Here is a 17,579-nt window from a genome sequence, read left to right as displayed (position 1 = left end):
CTAAACCTACCCACTGTGTAATCACAGACGCACATGCTGGCCTTAGTGGATAATATTTACCACGAACTCGGATTCGAGGATCAAGATGGAGATGATCGATTCATAGTCCTGTTGCGAAGCGAAGTCAATAGCTGGGCGTGTGACTTCGGCCTTGACGACTGTATATCTAAATCCCTTGAATACTACGCCGAGTGGAAAGCCAATTCATCAAATTTGTAAGTCAAATAGTTATATTCAGTTAATGTTTTACAGACGATAGTTTTTTAGTTCCATTTGTATCTACAGAAGAAATGTTCCCCACAAAAATAAATAAACAACCGGTTCCATTTTCAATCTTGCAGTCTCTTGTGTATCCAAATTTACAATTGGCGCTCTCGAATTCAAAGACTTTTGATCAATGATTACCCAGTTAATTATAAGGCATTTTTACCAATTCTATATTTCTCGTGTTTCTGTCCACATTGTATATCTAGTATGACAATAGATTCAGGCTTTGTATCATTTCTACTTTCAGAGTTCCTAAGAATCAGAGACCTGCAGTGTATTGCACGGCGATTAAGTACGGCTCGTCAGACGACTGGGAGTATCTGTATGAAGCATATTTAAACTCTAATGTTGCCGCAGAACAAACAGTAATTCTAACTGCACTTGGTTGTAGCCAAAATACAACGATCCTCAACAAGTAAGCTGAAACAGGACATGCTGCTTGGGCAAAAACGAATATAATGCGTACAATCTTACCACTTTATTATTTCAGGTACCTTAGCTATGCGACGACTGGTTTCGCCAGCAACGGAATCCGTCGCCAAGATAGTACGTCTGTATTTGCTGCCGTTTATGGTGCAGGTTTATTCGGCGCTGAAGTTGCGCTTGATTATGTATCAGAAAATTATGGATTAATGTATGAATAGTAAGTATTGATTGTTGCAATTCTGCATGAATTACGTAAGCGTAGAGTCGGGGATGCATAAGAATATTTGAGTGCTCATCAATGAAGTTTTATAGCTACCAAGGGTACAGCAGTATATCTTCTATCCTGTCAGGGATCGCTCTTAGGCTATCGACGCAGGAGCTGATCGATAAGTTCGAACTCGTAATAGAAAACCATGGGCAGAATCTCAGCTCAATAGCATCTTCTCTAGAGTCATACCTAACTTTGGCTAACTACGAGTTGAACTGGTATAATGATAACTCACCAGCCATAATTAGCTGGCTATCTGCATTGTATGAAGATACGAGTGCAACGACGGACTACAGACTTCCTACAAACGTAATTCCGGAAACTTACGAGATATACGTTACGCCATACATTGTAGAGGGAAACTTCACTTTCGACGGCATCGTGGACATTGTAACAAATGTAGTTATGGCGACGAAGACAATAGTTCTTCATACTGACGAAATCACATGGAACGAAATCACCGTAACTAGCAATGGCATCGAGGTTGAAATAGTTAATGTCACTTACGTCTCGACATATCACTTCCTCACTATCGAACTCAACTCTACGCTTCCCGCTGGTTCCGTTGTTCATATCAACGTCGTGTACATGGGTATATTGAATACAGTGATGCGCGGCTTTTACAGAAGTTCGTACATTAACGACGATGGTGAAACTAGGTGAGTGATAAAGCCAGAAATGCTTGATTCATAGGTATATTTAACGGTATGAACTGGTGATTTTTATTATACTGATAACGGAGATGGCACTCCAAAATACAGCGTAATTTTCACAAAAGGATGACTAAACAAAAATTTCATGGCAGGTGGCTAGCAGCAACTCATCTCGAACCCACGGGAGCCAGGAAAATGTTCCCCTGCTTTGACGAACCAGCCCTTAAAGCCAAATTTATTGTCCATGTAAACAGACCAGAAGACTATAATGTCATCAGTAACATGCCGCTGAACTTCTCGTCAAGTGCTGTGTAAGAATTATTTTAGAATTTTCAATAACATCCCGAACATCCCATTTTATTTGTGAATCTATGAACTCAATCTTAACCAAACTAGTACTACCGTAGAATTTTGCTGGTATCATGTTCAGATCTGAGGTGAAAAATATCAAATTTAAAATGGTCGGGAAAAAATCAGATTTCATGTGATGTATTTAGACACATGTTATGACAAGATGTTTACGCAGTGACGGTCGCGTTTGGGATACTTTTGAACAAACTGTGACCATGTCGACATATCTGCTCGCTGTGATCGTCTCCGACTTCACAAGTCTTACCAACGAAACTGCAAACTTCAGCGTTTGGGCAAGGCCGAATGCCATCAACCAAGCAGCTTACGCACTGTCCATTGGACCACCGCTGGTTACTCTTTTAGAAAACCTAATTGATCATGAGTACCAATTACCAAAACTTGACATGGTAGCTCTACCAGACTTTGGGTCTGGTGCTATGGAGAACTGGGGGCTCCTCACCTACAGAGAAACGCGGATGCTAGTTGATAATGAGCATACGTCGACACCAGACAAACAAGTTATCGCTAATGTTATTGCCCACGAAGTGACGCATCAATGGTTTGGTAATCTGGTCAGCCCTGAATGGTGGAAGTACTTATGGCTGAACGAAGGATTCGCCAGATACTATCAGTACCACGCTACATCGGGTGTAAGTTTTGATTGACACAAGTCCGATTGGATGAGCGCTAAATCACTTTGTATAACACGTAACTTGTAGTAAATTGTGAAATTTTTTCATAAAAATAATCTGTCAATCCCAGGTTGAAACAACGTGGGGCTTACAGTCTCAGTTTGTTGTGGAACAACATCAAGTCGTGTTTGCCGCTGACAGTTTAACATCAACTCATGCTATGAGCTATGACGTATACAATCCCACCCAAATTCGCAACATCTTCGATTCTATCTCTTACGCGAAAGCAGCCAGTGTCATTCGTATGATGGAGAAGAGTTTTGGCGGTGTGCTGTTCCACAATGCTCTGCACGATTATCTGGAAGCCCGGTAAATTTCGCTCAGCGTTCCCAGTTTTCATTGATATCAGTTCACATAATGCACACTTTTAATAAAAAGGCGAACCTCGACAGTGTATACTTTGCTAATCATGAAATCGATTCAATTAGGCAATACGACTACGCTGCACCCGAACACCTTTGGGAAGCCTTCCAGGCTCAAGTAAACGCTACGAATTTCGAACTTGACGCTAGTGTAAAGACCATCATGGACACGTGGGTTAACCAAGCTGGTTATCCAGTTCTTAACGTTACAATCGCAGCCGGTACTGCTACGCTTTCCCAGGAAAAATTCCTCTTAAGAAACACTATTAACGCTAGCACTGAACAAACTTGGTGGATACCTGTAACTTGGACGACTCAAAGTGATCCTCAATTCACCAATACAACCCCAACGTACTGGCTGAGTACGCAAAAATCAAACATTACAGTAAATAATGGAACCGATGAGTGGATTATTTTCAATCTTCAAGAGTCAGGTATGTCATGTACATATATTACTAATTACATCTCTAGTGAAGTTCTTAACCTACAGCATAGGTATCTTGCAGAAGGGAGACGATCACCCAAGTAGCACATGGTGGACTCACATTTGACTTATTTTTTACGGAAATTGAAGCCTATAGTTAACTTCATGTCATCCGTAGGTTCACGAATGTCCATTGGATTGTCAAATGATAGTCAATAGTATACAAGTAAACTGTAAAATGACTCGTGGTCATCAAAAAATAATCAAGCGAACCTTTGAAATTTAGATAATTATTAGATTTTTCCTTTCTATTACATTCACTATGGCGCCCTCTATATGATATTCAATTTTTGTTTTGACGTTGTATGAAAAGGGACATTTTTGAAGACATTTGTCAATGTACGATTGGCTCAGCTTTAACATTTGACTTATTCACAGTCATTCTCACACTTTAGACGAACAATTACCGTCTTGCCGACTTTCTGCCAACTCTCAGTCAGTTTTTATCCGTTCACATTATGTCGACTACAATTAGTCAAATGGTAGTCGACATTTTGATAAGTCTGCTACCTGGTGACATTGAAGATAGTTTCGGATGGAGTTTGGTTATAAACGTTTTTCAAAGGGCATTTTCATTAAGTAGTAGCATTAGTAAGTAAATGCTTGAAGGATGATGAATTATAATACTGGTATACTCTTTAGTAAAGACATTGCTAAATCTTATGACTCCTACTGAAGATGGCTAGTCTTGCACACCTTTCTGTGCATTTATGCTCACATAATTCACCTCAAACAATCAAATAATAACACAGTATAATGCTGTATTGTTTAAGACAGGCCCATACTTTGGACCCAGTCATTTATAATATGTTAATTACCTTCAGGCTACTATCGCGTTAACTACGACACTCAATCATGGCTGCGTATTATAAATGCGTTGAAAACTGAAGACACTACGATAATACACGAGCTTAACCGTGCCTCAGTAATTGATGACCTCTGCAATCTTGCTAGAATGGGATACGTCGAGTACGAAATTTTACTTGAGGCAACGCAATATTTAAAGCGTGAGACCAATTATTTACCATGGAGGGCTGCATTCAATGGATTAACTTACCTGAATCGAAGATTCGCGGGCACAGATTCTTATGATTTATACAAGGTATATTCGAAGTTTCGCTTGCACGCAGTACAAGCTTAGATTATTTATGAAACAGAATCACATAGATGACATTTTTTAGCAACACATCCTCGCAATTCTGGATACAGAATACGAAAATCTTGGATTCAGTGACATTGACGGAGAAGATTACTTCGATACTCTTCTGAGGCGATATGTTCTTAGTTGGGCTTGTAACTTTGGATACGCGGACTGCATAAGCACATCCCAGGAATTATTTGCAGCTTGGAGAGCCAATTCCTCTGCAACGTAATACTTGTTCTTCACCCTAGCATGTCACCAAAATATATATGTGCTATAACTACCACGTCACCCTATTGTAGCATCCCTGTAAATCAAAGAACCGCTGTTTACTGTACTGCGATCAAACATGGAACATCGGAAGACTGGGAATTTTTGTGGGAACAGTATCAGGAGTCTAACGTCGCCACGGAAAACCTTGTCATTTTAGATGCTCTTGGATGTTCGGAAAATACAACTATTCTTCACGAGTGAGAGTTTAACTCTTTGTAGATTTTGCCACGATTTTATTTGTCACTGTTTGTTACGTATAAATTCATTTCACTTGCATTTCAATATCTCTACGCTCATTCAGCACACTATTATCTTAAAATGCGAAGTATAAAAATTTAAGTTTGGTTTTGTTTGTTCTAAAGTTACCTGACATATGCAATTACTGATTTCGCCGAAAGTGGAATCCGCTCGCAGGACAGCTCAACTGTATTTTCGTCGGTTTACGGCGCTGGTCTGATCGGAGCTGAATATGTTCTCGACTTTGTCGAAGACCATTACGCAGAAATGTACGAATAGTAAGTAATTTCTCATGTTTTACTGGCTACTGCAATAGGAAGCTAAATGCTCTACATGTGTAAATGATTTACGTTTGTTAACTGTTATTGCAGCTATGCAGATTACAGCAGCATTGCATCAATACTCTCGGGAGTTGGTACCCGATTATCCACACAAGAACTCGTCGACAAATTTGAACTGTTCATTACGAATAATAGTGGCAATCTTTCTTCCATATCTTCATCTCTTTATTCATATCTAAATTTGGCGAACTTCGAACTAAAATGGTTCGAAGACAATTCACCGGGGATAATCGAATGGCTATCTAAAACGTACGCCGAAGAGAGTACATCCGTAAACTACCGTCTTCCAACTAACATCCTACCCGAGACGTACGACATATATCTGACACCATACATCGAGATCAACAACTTTACATTCTCCGGAGAGGTTCAGATTGTCATGAACGTTGTTAATGAGACTTCCGAGATCGTTTTGCATGCCTTCGAACTGACAATTCAGGAAATATTCGTATATGAAAATGCGATAAACATTTTGACAATTTCCAGCACTAACTATGACTCAGTTACCCACAAGCTTACTCTTTCTTTTGGCACCACTTTCTCGGCAGGAACCTCTATCACTGTATACATTGCATACACTGGAATCCTGAACGACGAAATGAAAGGATTCTACCGCAGTTCATACACGGCTGAAGATGGAAGCACACGGTAAGTCGCTGTTGAAATTTATTTTATCTTTCTATCAAATCAAGTCATCAAGTCATCAACTTATTTTCAACATATTACATAAACAATAACTGAAATCTAAAAATCTAATTGCAGAGCTATTTGTTCATTCATTTTCATTATTTTTGGCGTGTAAAAAATATCCAAGTGAGTACAGTAACACAAAATTTGTAATTAGGTGTTTCACCATCGATCTCATTTCAAATCACGTTATTAAACAGTCTCGATGATTAATTGTTAAATTTATAATGATCAGATGGATAGCAACAACCCAGTTCCAGCCTACTCACGCACGGCGTGCCTTCCCGTGCTTTGATGAACCATCATTCAAAGCCAAATTCACCGTGAATATCGAAACCCCCGAAGGTTATCATTCGATTAGCAACATGCCTTGGAGCCAATCTGTAACATCGACGTAAGTATGCAAAGTATGCGATATTAGTTTCACTGTGCATGTAATCTTTTACTAAACTTACAAACATTTGTTAGTAATGAATTCTGATTCTTAATAAACGGACTCATACTCGTTAGGCAAAGTCGTACGCATAAATATGTTTTTACGGCATGGGCATTGAAAAGTCCACTTTTTGTGGCAGTTTTCGTTCCGTAAAGTGACGCTTTATACGGCAGCGAACAAAATTGCGGAATAAAGTCTTTATTCCGCAGTTTTGATGCGCAGTTCGAAGTGCGCATCCCAAACTGCCGAATAAAGTAGCTTCGTCGAACAGATCGCAATATAACCTCACTCTTCGTTTTGCTTTTCAATGCCCATACCGTAAAAAATATTGTATGTGGCATACCCGTAAACCGTTTTTTGGCTCGGATAATTTCAGTACTCGCTTCCGGCTCGCGTTCAGCTCGTCCTGAAATCTTTATCCTTGCCAAAAAAAACAGTCGGTTTACGGGCATGCCAGATAAATAGCTATGCTTGGAAAGTACAGTTGATCAACTCAATACTATCATGAGAAAAATAATAACAGAGATTAACAAAGTGGAGATGAGAGGCTAACGTGACAATGGTAGTGACGCCTGGTGATCTAGTAGGAATCAGTCCACGTATAGGCTTCTGCCGGTCCCGAGTTTAATCCCCGTGGTTGTCCGTTGACTTTTCTCATCGAAAAATTCTTCCATGTTTATTCTTATGTAACTTAATTATAAGTAATTCCCATTTCTAAATTAATACGTTTATTTCCATTGTTTTCTAGGACTGCTAACCGTACTTGGGATTCCTTTGAACAAACCGTGACGATGTCGTCTTACCTGATTGCCTTCATCGTATCCGACTTCGAGTCAATAGAAAATGAGAACGAGGATTTCAGAGTTTGGGCACGACCAAATGCCATAGAGCATGGTGAATACGCGCTGTCTATAGGACAGGAGATATTAGACGTCCTCGCTGAATATACCGGTGTAGCGTATCCATTGGCCAAAATGGACATGGCAGCCATCCCGGACTTTTCTGCTGGCGCTATGGAAAACTGGGGACTTGTTACATACAGGTCAGTATGGGAATCTACAGTTTTCAGCTCCGTTATCTTGTCACGATATACTTAATTACGAGGTGTTTTTTCTCCAGAGAATATGGTCTGCTGTCGAACGATAACGTCACTTCGGCGACGTATAAGAAATACATCAACACCATCGTAGCACACGAACTTGTGCACATGTGGTTTGGAAATTTGGTCACTTGTGAATGGTGGGATTACACTTGGCTTAATGAAGGGTTCGCTCAGTACTATCAATTTTTTGTTGGCGAAGCGGTAAGTTTCAAACTCAATAGTAAATTCACATTGCAGATGAAGAGTCAGAGACTAATAATCAAATGACAGTACACAAGAATAAGAAAAGTCGACTTACCTTGTTTTGATTTTATTGTTTTTAAATGACTCTTCGAAGACTCAATTTTTAGAATGAATTTCAATACACATTTCACGTTAAGTTAGATCAATGTGTCCAGATTCAAATCAGGTTATTTTATCTTCAAAATGATACGATTTTAAATACAAACTCTCCTTATTACCGCCAACTGAGATCCAACTGAATGATTGAACGAACTGACCCATTAACTGATGTTTGCGCAGGTGGAGCCCGAGGGGAAACTGCTACAGCAATTTGTCGTCTATGGACTTCACAGTGCCATGGAAACTGATGCAACAGCCTCTATTCGTGCAATGAATAACGATGTTTCAACCCCAAGCGAAATCAGCAATGGCTTTGATACAATCGCTTACGCAAAATGTAAGGTTGCAGCCAAATTATTCAAACGCCAGCAATTACACATCTACTTTTCCTAACAATTATCAAATACGTAGTGTAGACTCATGGCGGCTGAGTTAGAGATAATAATTCATCACGCGTTGCGTGATACCAACTATATTTTTCCGCCTCGTCCGAATCTATTAAACTGGTAGTACCGCTAGTCACTGCGTGTTTCGTCACCAGATTTGGACATCGAAAGCTTACGCGTGCCGCCACTGAGTAGCGCTGCATATTTTCGATTTGCCATTACGCTTCCCTGGCAAAAATGATTTCTACATCAAACTACGAAAAATTGCCGATCACAGAAAATCATAAAAAATAGTAGCAAATCTTAGCAAGCCGTAAAATATTTTAGATAATCGTAGAAAATCGTAATATTTTGGGTAGAAAAATACAAGTTTCTACGAAAAATTACGAATATCTACGACTTTTTATGAAAGATAATTTCAATTTTAGACACAAATATCACGATTTTTTTTATTCGTAGAACCACGTAGAATTTTGTAGAAAAGTACAACTTTATACGAAAAATTACGAATTACTACGAAAACTGATAAAAATCTCCAATTTCGTATAAAAACAAATTACATTTTCGTACCCAAACCATCTGCTAGTTGCTGCATCTCTCTCACAAGGAAAATTTATGGCAGACAAGTTAAGTACCGAACAAAATTTTGGTCTATATCCGAAGACTGATCTTCTCATCTTCTAAGTACGATCTAGACGGATTCAGAGGATCTGTCGTATATTTTTAAACTCATCTTATCTCAATTAGGTGAGTTTTGTGAAAGAAAAACTAAGCTAAAAATGCAATGATCTACGAAAAATGATGAACTTTCACGGAAATCATGACCACAACATTACAGAGGAGTAAAGAAAATCTACGAAAAATTCTTCGACCAAACTACGAAAGTGTTCCAAATGACGTAAAAAATCGTCAAAAATTTTTGTCGTTTGGCGTAGAAAATTGTTGCCAGGGTTCCCTGTGCGTTCCATGTCACATGTATTTTCAATACGAAGTAATCAATCTACGAACGTATACGCACGATTTAAAACAAAGGTGAGCATACAGGCATTATAAATTCGAACTCGGACTCCACATGCCATCAAGACAAGAAGAAGAGACCCAAGAGGTCAAAAGACGATATTTTAAACCGAGAAACAAAGTGGCTGTGGAAGGAGGTTCGAGAGGACATTCGTCTGTTACGTGACCGCAGCTCATCAAGGAAACCAGTAGCCAGACCCTTACTGGATTGACTACCAAAGAAAAGATATCACCAACAGGAAGTCTGAGTTTTGAGTATATAAGTCGTGGGGGCAGGTTACTCTCTGATTTATATCTCCACGTCTCTACGACAAGGAGGTCTTTCATAACCGCAGGTCTGAATCAGCTAATCATGAATATCGCAGGAGATACAGAAGTCGATACGCTGATCTACGGCCAAAGGTTCTCAGAACGACTTGGAGCTGTTAAAGACCTGGAAAAGATCAGTGAAGATGGCGCCAAACAAACGTCAACCGACGAAAACAGAGGAGGTTTAGCAGGCAAGAAGGCTACCTCAAGACTCTCCTTCAAACTGAGAATCGATTTAAACTGCAGTGGCCTTCTCAAGCGACACCCTCAAGACTCTCCTTCAAACTGAGAATCGATTTAAACTGCAGTGGCCTTCTCAAGCGACACCCTCAAGGCTCACGACTAAGCGGGCTAAGACTGAACTATCATTCTACGAAATAAGGATTCGTCGAAAACCAATAGAAGGAAACAGAAGTAAAAAAAGCTGGCTGGCAAAGTACAATTTTTCTTGGACGCTTGGAAAGAGATTACGACTGAGCCTCAACTCTTTAAATCGAAAACGGATATCGTGTACCATTCATTGAAACAGTACGTGAGAAAATACCGCCTAGGAAACCAAATCTCTGAGTCGAAAATCATGAAGCTTACGGCCAAGTTATATAGAAGCTAAGGGATAAGGAAACATCTTCCGATGTTCGGCATGTTAGTGACAATTTATTCTGGTTTATTACATCCGTAAAAAGCCCAATGGAAAGAACAGGTTCACTCTCAACCTGAAAAAGCTCAACGAATTTTTACAGGCGCGACACTTCAACAATGAAGATACGAAAATAGCCTTAAGAGTCTTCACTAGGGTTTGCTATACGACAACAATTAACTCTAAAGATTCATATTCTCAAAGAGTATCACAAATTCTGAAGGCTATTGAGATTTTCGCCAAAAAATAGAGATATCAGAAAGTATAAGAACAGATTTGAATTGGTGAAGCTAAAACTTGAAGACATTAAACGAAAACCTATGGGAGAAAATGCGTATGTGCTGGAGATATTCACAAATGTATCCCTCGCGGGATAGAGTGCGTACTGCCAAACGAAAAGAACACACGGATGATGGGGTAAAAACAGTTTTCAACGGGCTTACGATCTTTGGAAAAAATCGAAACACTTAGGAAATTATGCTGAACATCAACAACAGTACGGCCATCTCGTATACAAATCAAATGGAAGACACTAAACACACAAGGCTTCAAGATTTTTGTAAACAGATATGACAATGGTGCGAACTTCAGAAAATATAGGTATTTACTTCATACATTAATACGAAAAGAAACAAAGAAGCAGATGCAGAGCCCCGCATTTTGCCACCTGAAATGAATGAGAACCAACACACTCAGTTTTCAACACGTAAACAGTTTTCGTAAAGAGATCTGGACCCAACAGCAGTAGATACCTTTACCGTTAGCTGGAAGAATCTAAAGTTTACGCTTTCCCTCCATTTTTACTCATCCTAAGAGTCCTAAGAAAAATTGTAGTCAAAGAAGCCGAAGGAATTGTCGTTGGCAGAAACTGGCCAACACAACCCTGATTTCTATGATCCAGATTTGGAATGATTAGTAAAAAAAGCTGGTACACTTCTAGCCTTAGTAACGGTGCAGAGTGTTCAAACGCTATCCAAAATTACATTACCAAACATAATGACTTCTAAACGTTAGATCTGGATCAAAATCCCACAGCAAATTAAAACATCCGGAGGAAATCTATTCCAAACACTGTTAAATATCCGTTTCTTCCCGGGACAAAAAACAATATGCGCAGGAACGTCCTTGCAAGCACACATGTGTAAAACAGCTGGACTGACAATGAGACCAACCGGAGAAACGAACCTCTTAACTACCTTTGAAAAATCACATCATGCCACGATATCACAATCGATCAACCAGTGAATCACACAAATACCAGAATAAAGTGGAGCAGATACCATAATCTTCACTGCACATTGCACTCGCCATGTTTCTGCATCAGGCGCAGCCCAGAATGGAGCCAACGTGGAGACCTACAGAAAAGCAGCGGGTGGGTCGAAAAACTCAAGTGTCTGCTCAATTTTGAGACAGACCAATAACCCGCAGGCAAAATTTCGCATCTATGGCGCTACAGGAAATGATCCAAGAGTAAAACGCTATGTTACAACTAGTTATCTATTGCATATATCTAAGGTATGACACACAAAGGAAAATAAAATATCCAAGCATATACATATAAATGCACAGACTAAGTGAAGAGTAAAGTTTCAAGTAAGTACAATATTGAAAAACATAAATGAACAAATCGTGGCTCACTTTAAAAATCTATCAGTGTGATCTGGAGGACAGAGCAGAGAAGTATAATCAGACGATCTGCAAATTCAAAAAAAAATAATCTGTCGATTTTCTACGTTTGGGTAGGGGGTCTTACAAGTTCAAAAAAGTAATTAATTAATGTCCCCTTAGTGAAGCTCGATGGAAATTTTACGAGCTATTTCGTCCGAATAGATTAAGAACCTATCCAAAAAGATAAAATCGATCGTCCCAAATTCACTATATTGCAATGTAGTAGCTTCAATATTTAACGGCAAACCGAGAGCAGGCACTTAGTGACGGTTCACAAAAACTTTGGAACTTACAATCCTCTTACGGGATAAGCAGTGACCAGCAGCACTTCTAATTTGATCTGTTTGAACGAGGTAGTTCATACAATTTCACTTGACTTTCATTTGAGTAAGTTCGCTCGATTTTCTAATTATGTTTGTTTGTACAGCTGCTAGCGTCATCCGGATGATGCAGCACAGTTTTGGTGCGACACTCTTTGCTAGCGCCCTGCACAATTACCTTGAAGAAAATCAGTACAACACGTCGAATCCTGACAAACTTTGGGCTGCCATTCAGACCCAAGTGGACCAAAACGGTACACTTGACACGGTGGGCCAGACGGTCAAGACTTTAATGGACAGCTGGGTTACACAGTCTGGATACCCAGTTGTTAATGCGAGTCTTTCGTCTGGTGTTGTTACTCTCACGCAGGTACAGGGTGGAATTTGACTTATTGTTTTTTTACCACCACAGTTATAAAGGCGTCATTGTAATCCTTTGTGAACTAAAAATCATGGACATTCATCTCAAAGCTTTTGCACTGATCAAAACAGCTACATATATTTATACATACCCTTAGCTATCGCTGTCGTTTTTCTCTCCATCTATGATATTGTTCAATGTTTTTTCGTTCACAGGAAAGATTCTTACTAAATCGAACTTCGACCTCGGTTACGAACTACACTTTTTGGATACCAGTCACATACACCACCGAGTCCGATACAGACTTTGAATCAACCTCGCCCAAACTTTGGTTTGGCGAAAGTTCTACATCCATAAACTTGGGAATCGCAGACGAATGGTTTATCCTGAACGTCCAAGAAGTTGGCTATTATCGCGTGAACTACGATAAAGATTCATGGTCGCGGATAATTTCAGGCCTGCAAAGCAGCGAATTCGAAAAAATACATGAGTTAAATCGGGCACAGATCATTGATGACCTTCTAAATTTGGCGCGATCCGGATACGTGGAATACAGTTTAGCGCTTGAAGCGACTCTGTACTTGAAGCAGGAAACCAATCATCTTCCCTGGAGAGCATTTTTCAACGGGATTGCATTTTTGAACCGACGTTTCATAGGGCAAAGTATCAAAGAGCGCTTCGACGAGTACGTTCTGAATGTTATAGACGAAATTTACGAATATGTTGGCTTGAGCGACGTTGATGGGGAAGGCCAACTGAATGAACTAAACAGACAGCTGATCGCAACCTCAGCTTGCAATTACGGCCACACAGACTGCATCGAACAAGCGCAAACTCTGTTTGCCAATTGGCGCAACGACAACTCGCAATGGTAAATATCCCTTGAGTGTACATTTTCCAGAACGTTGAAAAATGAAATTCAGAACAACTCAAAAAATTATGACCAAGAAAGTTGTTCCTAAGAACGTAGTTACAAATAGTAGCACATATGTATTCATATGTTAATGTTTTCCATAATATAGAAAAAATAAGAGTTAGGTCACAAATTATAGCAACCCAATGAACTGCATACTTGACTGGCATGCGCGTTGATATTTGTTAAGCATAAAAGGCCATGAGACGTAAGATAAACATGGGACTAGCATACACATGGGATCGGCTTGGTAGTTGCCATTTAATTAATTCATTCATTCATTCATCTATAGCCATTTACATCGACTCCTTCGCCGGCAATAATTTAAATACTATCTGGTCCGTAGTAGCCGTATTTGGGTACTTGGGCTAACAACGATTTGGACGACATACGCGTAATTTTCGATGCCATGCAAACTCAGACTGTATAAGAATTGTATTCGTCTAAGCGTATATAAATCCAAATTGATGAAATATTTATCTCCTGGAATTTCCTTATTCGAGTATCGTACGTATACCCTGATGAACATATTTGTCTGGAAAAATAAAATTTTTTTGCAAATTTTATTACTTCGAAACATGTGCAGATGCATTAAAATGTTGTACTGAAAATTTCTGAAGATCACAACATTTCGCTGAGTTTCTCTCATCGATTCCTCATTTTGTTCTTAAATTTTTTGCACGCTGCATAATTCTTCTATAGATCTCTGCAAGTGTTCGACTCTAAGTCTATTCTTCTTTCAAACGTATGAATATCTCTGGAAATTTGTGCATATTTCTGTAGTGTTCGCGAGATTTTCGTAGAAATTCATAGAAATTTGGTGAAACGACGTAAAATGCATATACTGAGATTGATAATTCAGAGTCATGCAAAGGTTTTCAGAGACTTTCAGAATTATATTTTCTTCAAAACTCTGATGATGTTAGATAATAGAAAATTGTTCAAAAAAGTTTGCAAAGATTTTCAGCACAAATTTTCGAGAATCGAGAATAATTTAAGGTCATGAAGTACTCCTACCATTACTAACCGAGCAAACTCACCCTTTTTCTTCCTGTATTAAATAAACCACACATTATAATTTGACAATTTTTGTGGTTTGAGTAATTTTCCTATATTCCGCTACAAAACAACGATGCACTATCGAAATTTTAACCCTTTCCGTTTGTTTGTTTATTTAATATAGGTAGAAACAGGGTGAGTTTGCTCGGTTGGTAAGGGTAAAAATACTACGTGACCTTAACGGGCAAATGCAGATGATTTCGCTTAAAAGGAGGTCATTAGTATCCGATTAACGTCAATCACTTTTCGATATTTCCAGACAATTGTGAGAACAATTACAAAGTTGCAGAGAAAATAAGGAAAAATAGATGCGTGAAATTGTAGAAATTGGCAGAGAATATGCAAAATATGTGCTGATCAATTTACAATGTCTTTATTTGTTTTAGGATAACGCCAAACATTCGACCAGCTGTTTATTGTACAGCTCTTAAGTATGGAACTTACGAAGACTGGGATTTCCTATGGGAACAATACGGAACTACAAACTTCGGGTCCGAACAAGTTGTCATTTTAAACGCCCTTGGATGTACCACCAACACAACTATCTTATCCAAGTGAGTTACAGTATACTTTTTAGTTTTTTTTGTATTTTTCATGCGGATGTAGACTAATAATAGTCACTCTATTCTCAACTAATTTTATTGTTCATTCTATTAATTATTATTGTGTGTGCATGTATGCTGCAGTATACGTGTAATTTTTAATTACTCGCAAAATTCGACCACATTTTTTTTTTCAGTATTGGTATTTTTTGGGATAGTGATATTTTTATTGGATTGTTATTAATCGTTATACTGTCGATCTTAAATTGCACGAATTTAAAAGCTGCGTAGTTCACCGAATTTGATAAATTAGTTCAATTAATTAGCAACGGAAAAGGGATTTCATGGTTATGATATAAATAGGAACGAGATAAAAATAGTAACAATAGCAATTATAAATTGACCATCGCATGAACTCACATGGTTGACATCTTGATCATTCCACTGTAATCGATAAGACTATTTCTGAAATGCCTAACTGAAGTTCGCTTACATAGCAACATTTTCAGTAACAGCCGCGCAGTGAGCGAAGTTGAAAACGAGTTTTGAAAATTATAAGTAGCGCCTTTCCTCAATTTTTACAGAAAAATTTCAAAGTCAAATTGATTCAAATCATTCGCAGCTACCTTCACTACGGAATATCAACAGATCATGGTATTCGAAAACAAGATAGTTCGACCGTTTTCTCTTCCGTGTACGGCTCAGGTCAAATCGGCTTGGAGGTGACCTTGGATTTCATTGTTGATCACTATAACGATATGTACGAATAGTAAGTTCTTTTGAAATTCTTTTTATTTGTATTCTTAGAATCTTGCTTCCATTTGCCGATTTTTTTCAATTTCATTTTGTTAAAGTTACGAAAACTGGAGCAGTGTGGTCTCTGTATTCTCCGGCGTAGCAACTCGATTGTCAACTGAAGAGCAAATTGCAACTGTACGTATTACATATTTTTTAAACATGGCCGTTATTCAGACGTGTATTAATTGTTTGGGACCAAGAACGAAAAGTCCCGGTAGCCTCTAGACTTCAATGTTAAGGTCATGTAATACTCCTACCTTTACCGACCGAGCAAACTCACCCCATGTTTATTTAATGTAGGGAAAAAAACCGGTGAGTTTACTCTGTCGGTAAGGATAGGAATATTACATGACCTTAAGTATCGCGTGATTTAAAGTTATAACTGAATGATGCTTCTTATTGTTCATGTAGTTTGAAACTTTCGTTACTGTTAATACGGGAGTTGTTTCGGAGAACTTGACGGCACTCGTTTCATACGTGAACAGCGCAAAGTCGAACCTCAACTGGTATGAAGAAAACTCTCCAGCTATAATTGCCTGGCTGGAGACTCAATTTGAGGACGACGTAACGACAGAATCGCCATCTGAAGGATCATCATCAACAACAGAGATTACTGAAATTACAAGTACAGAATATCTGGACAGTGGAGGTGCAACGCCTAGTGTTAATATCATTACCATCACCGTAGTGTTAATCTTGACAGTTTCGCTCCATGGATTCTATGTTGGCTCCCTTAGCCACATATAACTTTCGTGACAGCACTAACGATGAGTATCTCTGGTACAATTTGAAAATATATTAAGAAATTAATATTTGTATAAGCAAATTAACATAGTGTGACCTTCGTATATTGCGACAGATTTAAATTGATAAATTGAACCATGTCGTTTGTATACCTGCGACATCAAAATAAACACAGAGAAGTCTCCTTCCTCTTTGAATCACTCATTCATTACCTTCCTTACGAACAAGTTTGGTTACAAGACCTAGAATTTTAATTTCATGAAGAGTACTCAAATATCAATTTCACAAATATTAATAAGTGGATAATTATCCCCGTTCACGGAAAATTTAAAGTGTTCCACGTCAGGTACTTTGGAATAACTAATGTCAACTCCTTGTCGAGGTAAGAGAAGTAAATGATTGACGGAAAATAGGTGAATAATAAAGGTGGAGTACTTCAACGGAGCATCGACGCGCCAGATCTCAACGATCGACATGCCACACCTCAACGATCGATGCGTCATACAACATATTGGAGTGAGTTTTGCCAATTCGCCGAGTTAGAGCTCCAATCTATTGAAGTATGACGCGTCGATCGTCGAGGCTGGCGCATCAATGTGATTGAAGTAAATACAATCAAAACGTATCGACGTAAATCATTCCGAATTTTCTCTCCGAGTTGGCGATGTGAACCATTTAAATGGCACGTCATCTGACAAACGAAAATTAAATTAAAAAAAAAAATATTAAATTCAACAAAACAACATCTTAGATGTAACTATTA

General features: G+C 38.7%; 1 protein-coding gene across 2 annotated transcripts in view; it reads left to right on the top strand.

Annotated features, from left to right (window-relative positions):
- Positions 1 to 17,527, top strand: part of LOC124175478 (putative aminopeptidase-2) — a 35,186-nt gene extending 17,659 nt beyond the window's left edge. For both annotated transcript variants that reach the window (XM_046555783.1, XM_046555782.1), the window contains 23 exons: positions 28 to 215; positions 515 to 682; positions 758 to 910; positions 1,006 to 1,620; positions 1,767 to 1,925; positions 2,141 to 2,615; positions 2,728 to 2,966; positions 3,086 to 3,453; positions 4,328 to 4,605; positions 4,685 to 4,872; positions 4,947 to 5,114; positions 5,280 to 5,432; positions 5,526 to 6,143; positions 6,418 to 6,576; positions 7,367 to 7,660; positions 7,738 to 7,921; positions 8,243 to 8,399; positions 12,507 to 12,769; positions 12,976 to 13,631; positions 15,119 to 15,286; positions 15,897 to 16,043; positions 16,129 to 16,207; positions 16,484 to 17,527. In XM_046555783.1, the coding sequence (XP_046411739.1) occupies positions 28 to 215; positions 515 to 682; positions 758 to 910; positions 1,006 to 1,620; positions 1,767 to 1,925; positions 2,141 to 2,615; positions 2,728 to 2,966; positions 3,086 to 3,453; positions 4,328 to 4,605; positions 4,685 to 4,872; positions 4,947 to 5,114; positions 5,280 to 5,432; positions 5,526 to 6,143; positions 6,418 to 6,576; positions 7,367 to 7,660; positions 7,738 to 7,921; positions 8,243 to 8,399; positions 12,507 to 12,769; positions 12,976 to 13,631; positions 15,119 to 15,286; positions 15,897 to 16,043; positions 16,129 to 16,207; positions 16,484 to 16,819 (6,213 nt within the window). In that variant the 3' untranslated portion in view covers positions 16,820 to 17,527. The remainder of the gene's footprint in view (positions 1 to 27; positions 216 to 514; positions 683 to 757; positions 911 to 1,005; positions 1,621 to 1,766; positions 1,926 to 2,140; positions 2,616 to 2,727; positions 2,967 to 3,085; positions 3,454 to 4,327; positions 4,606 to 4,684; positions 4,873 to 4,946; positions 5,115 to 5,279; positions 5,433 to 5,525; positions 6,144 to 6,417; positions 6,577 to 7,366; positions 7,661 to 7,737; positions 7,922 to 8,242; positions 8,400 to 12,506; positions 12,770 to 12,975; positions 13,632 to 15,118; positions 15,287 to 15,896; positions 16,044 to 16,128; positions 16,208 to 16,483) is intronic.
- Positions 17,528 to 17,579: the final 52 nt, after the last annotated feature.

This window comes from Neodiprion fabricii, chromosome 2 (assembly GCF_021155785.1).
Source record: "Neodiprion fabricii isolate iyNeoFabr1 chromosome 2, iyNeoFabr1.1, whole genome shotgun sequence".
NCBI classification, from domain to species: domain Eukaryota; kingdom Metazoa; phylum Arthropoda; class Insecta; order Hymenoptera; family Diprionidae; genus Neodiprion; species Neodiprion fabricii.
This window is presented reverse-complemented; position numbering and strand designations above follow the sequence as displayed.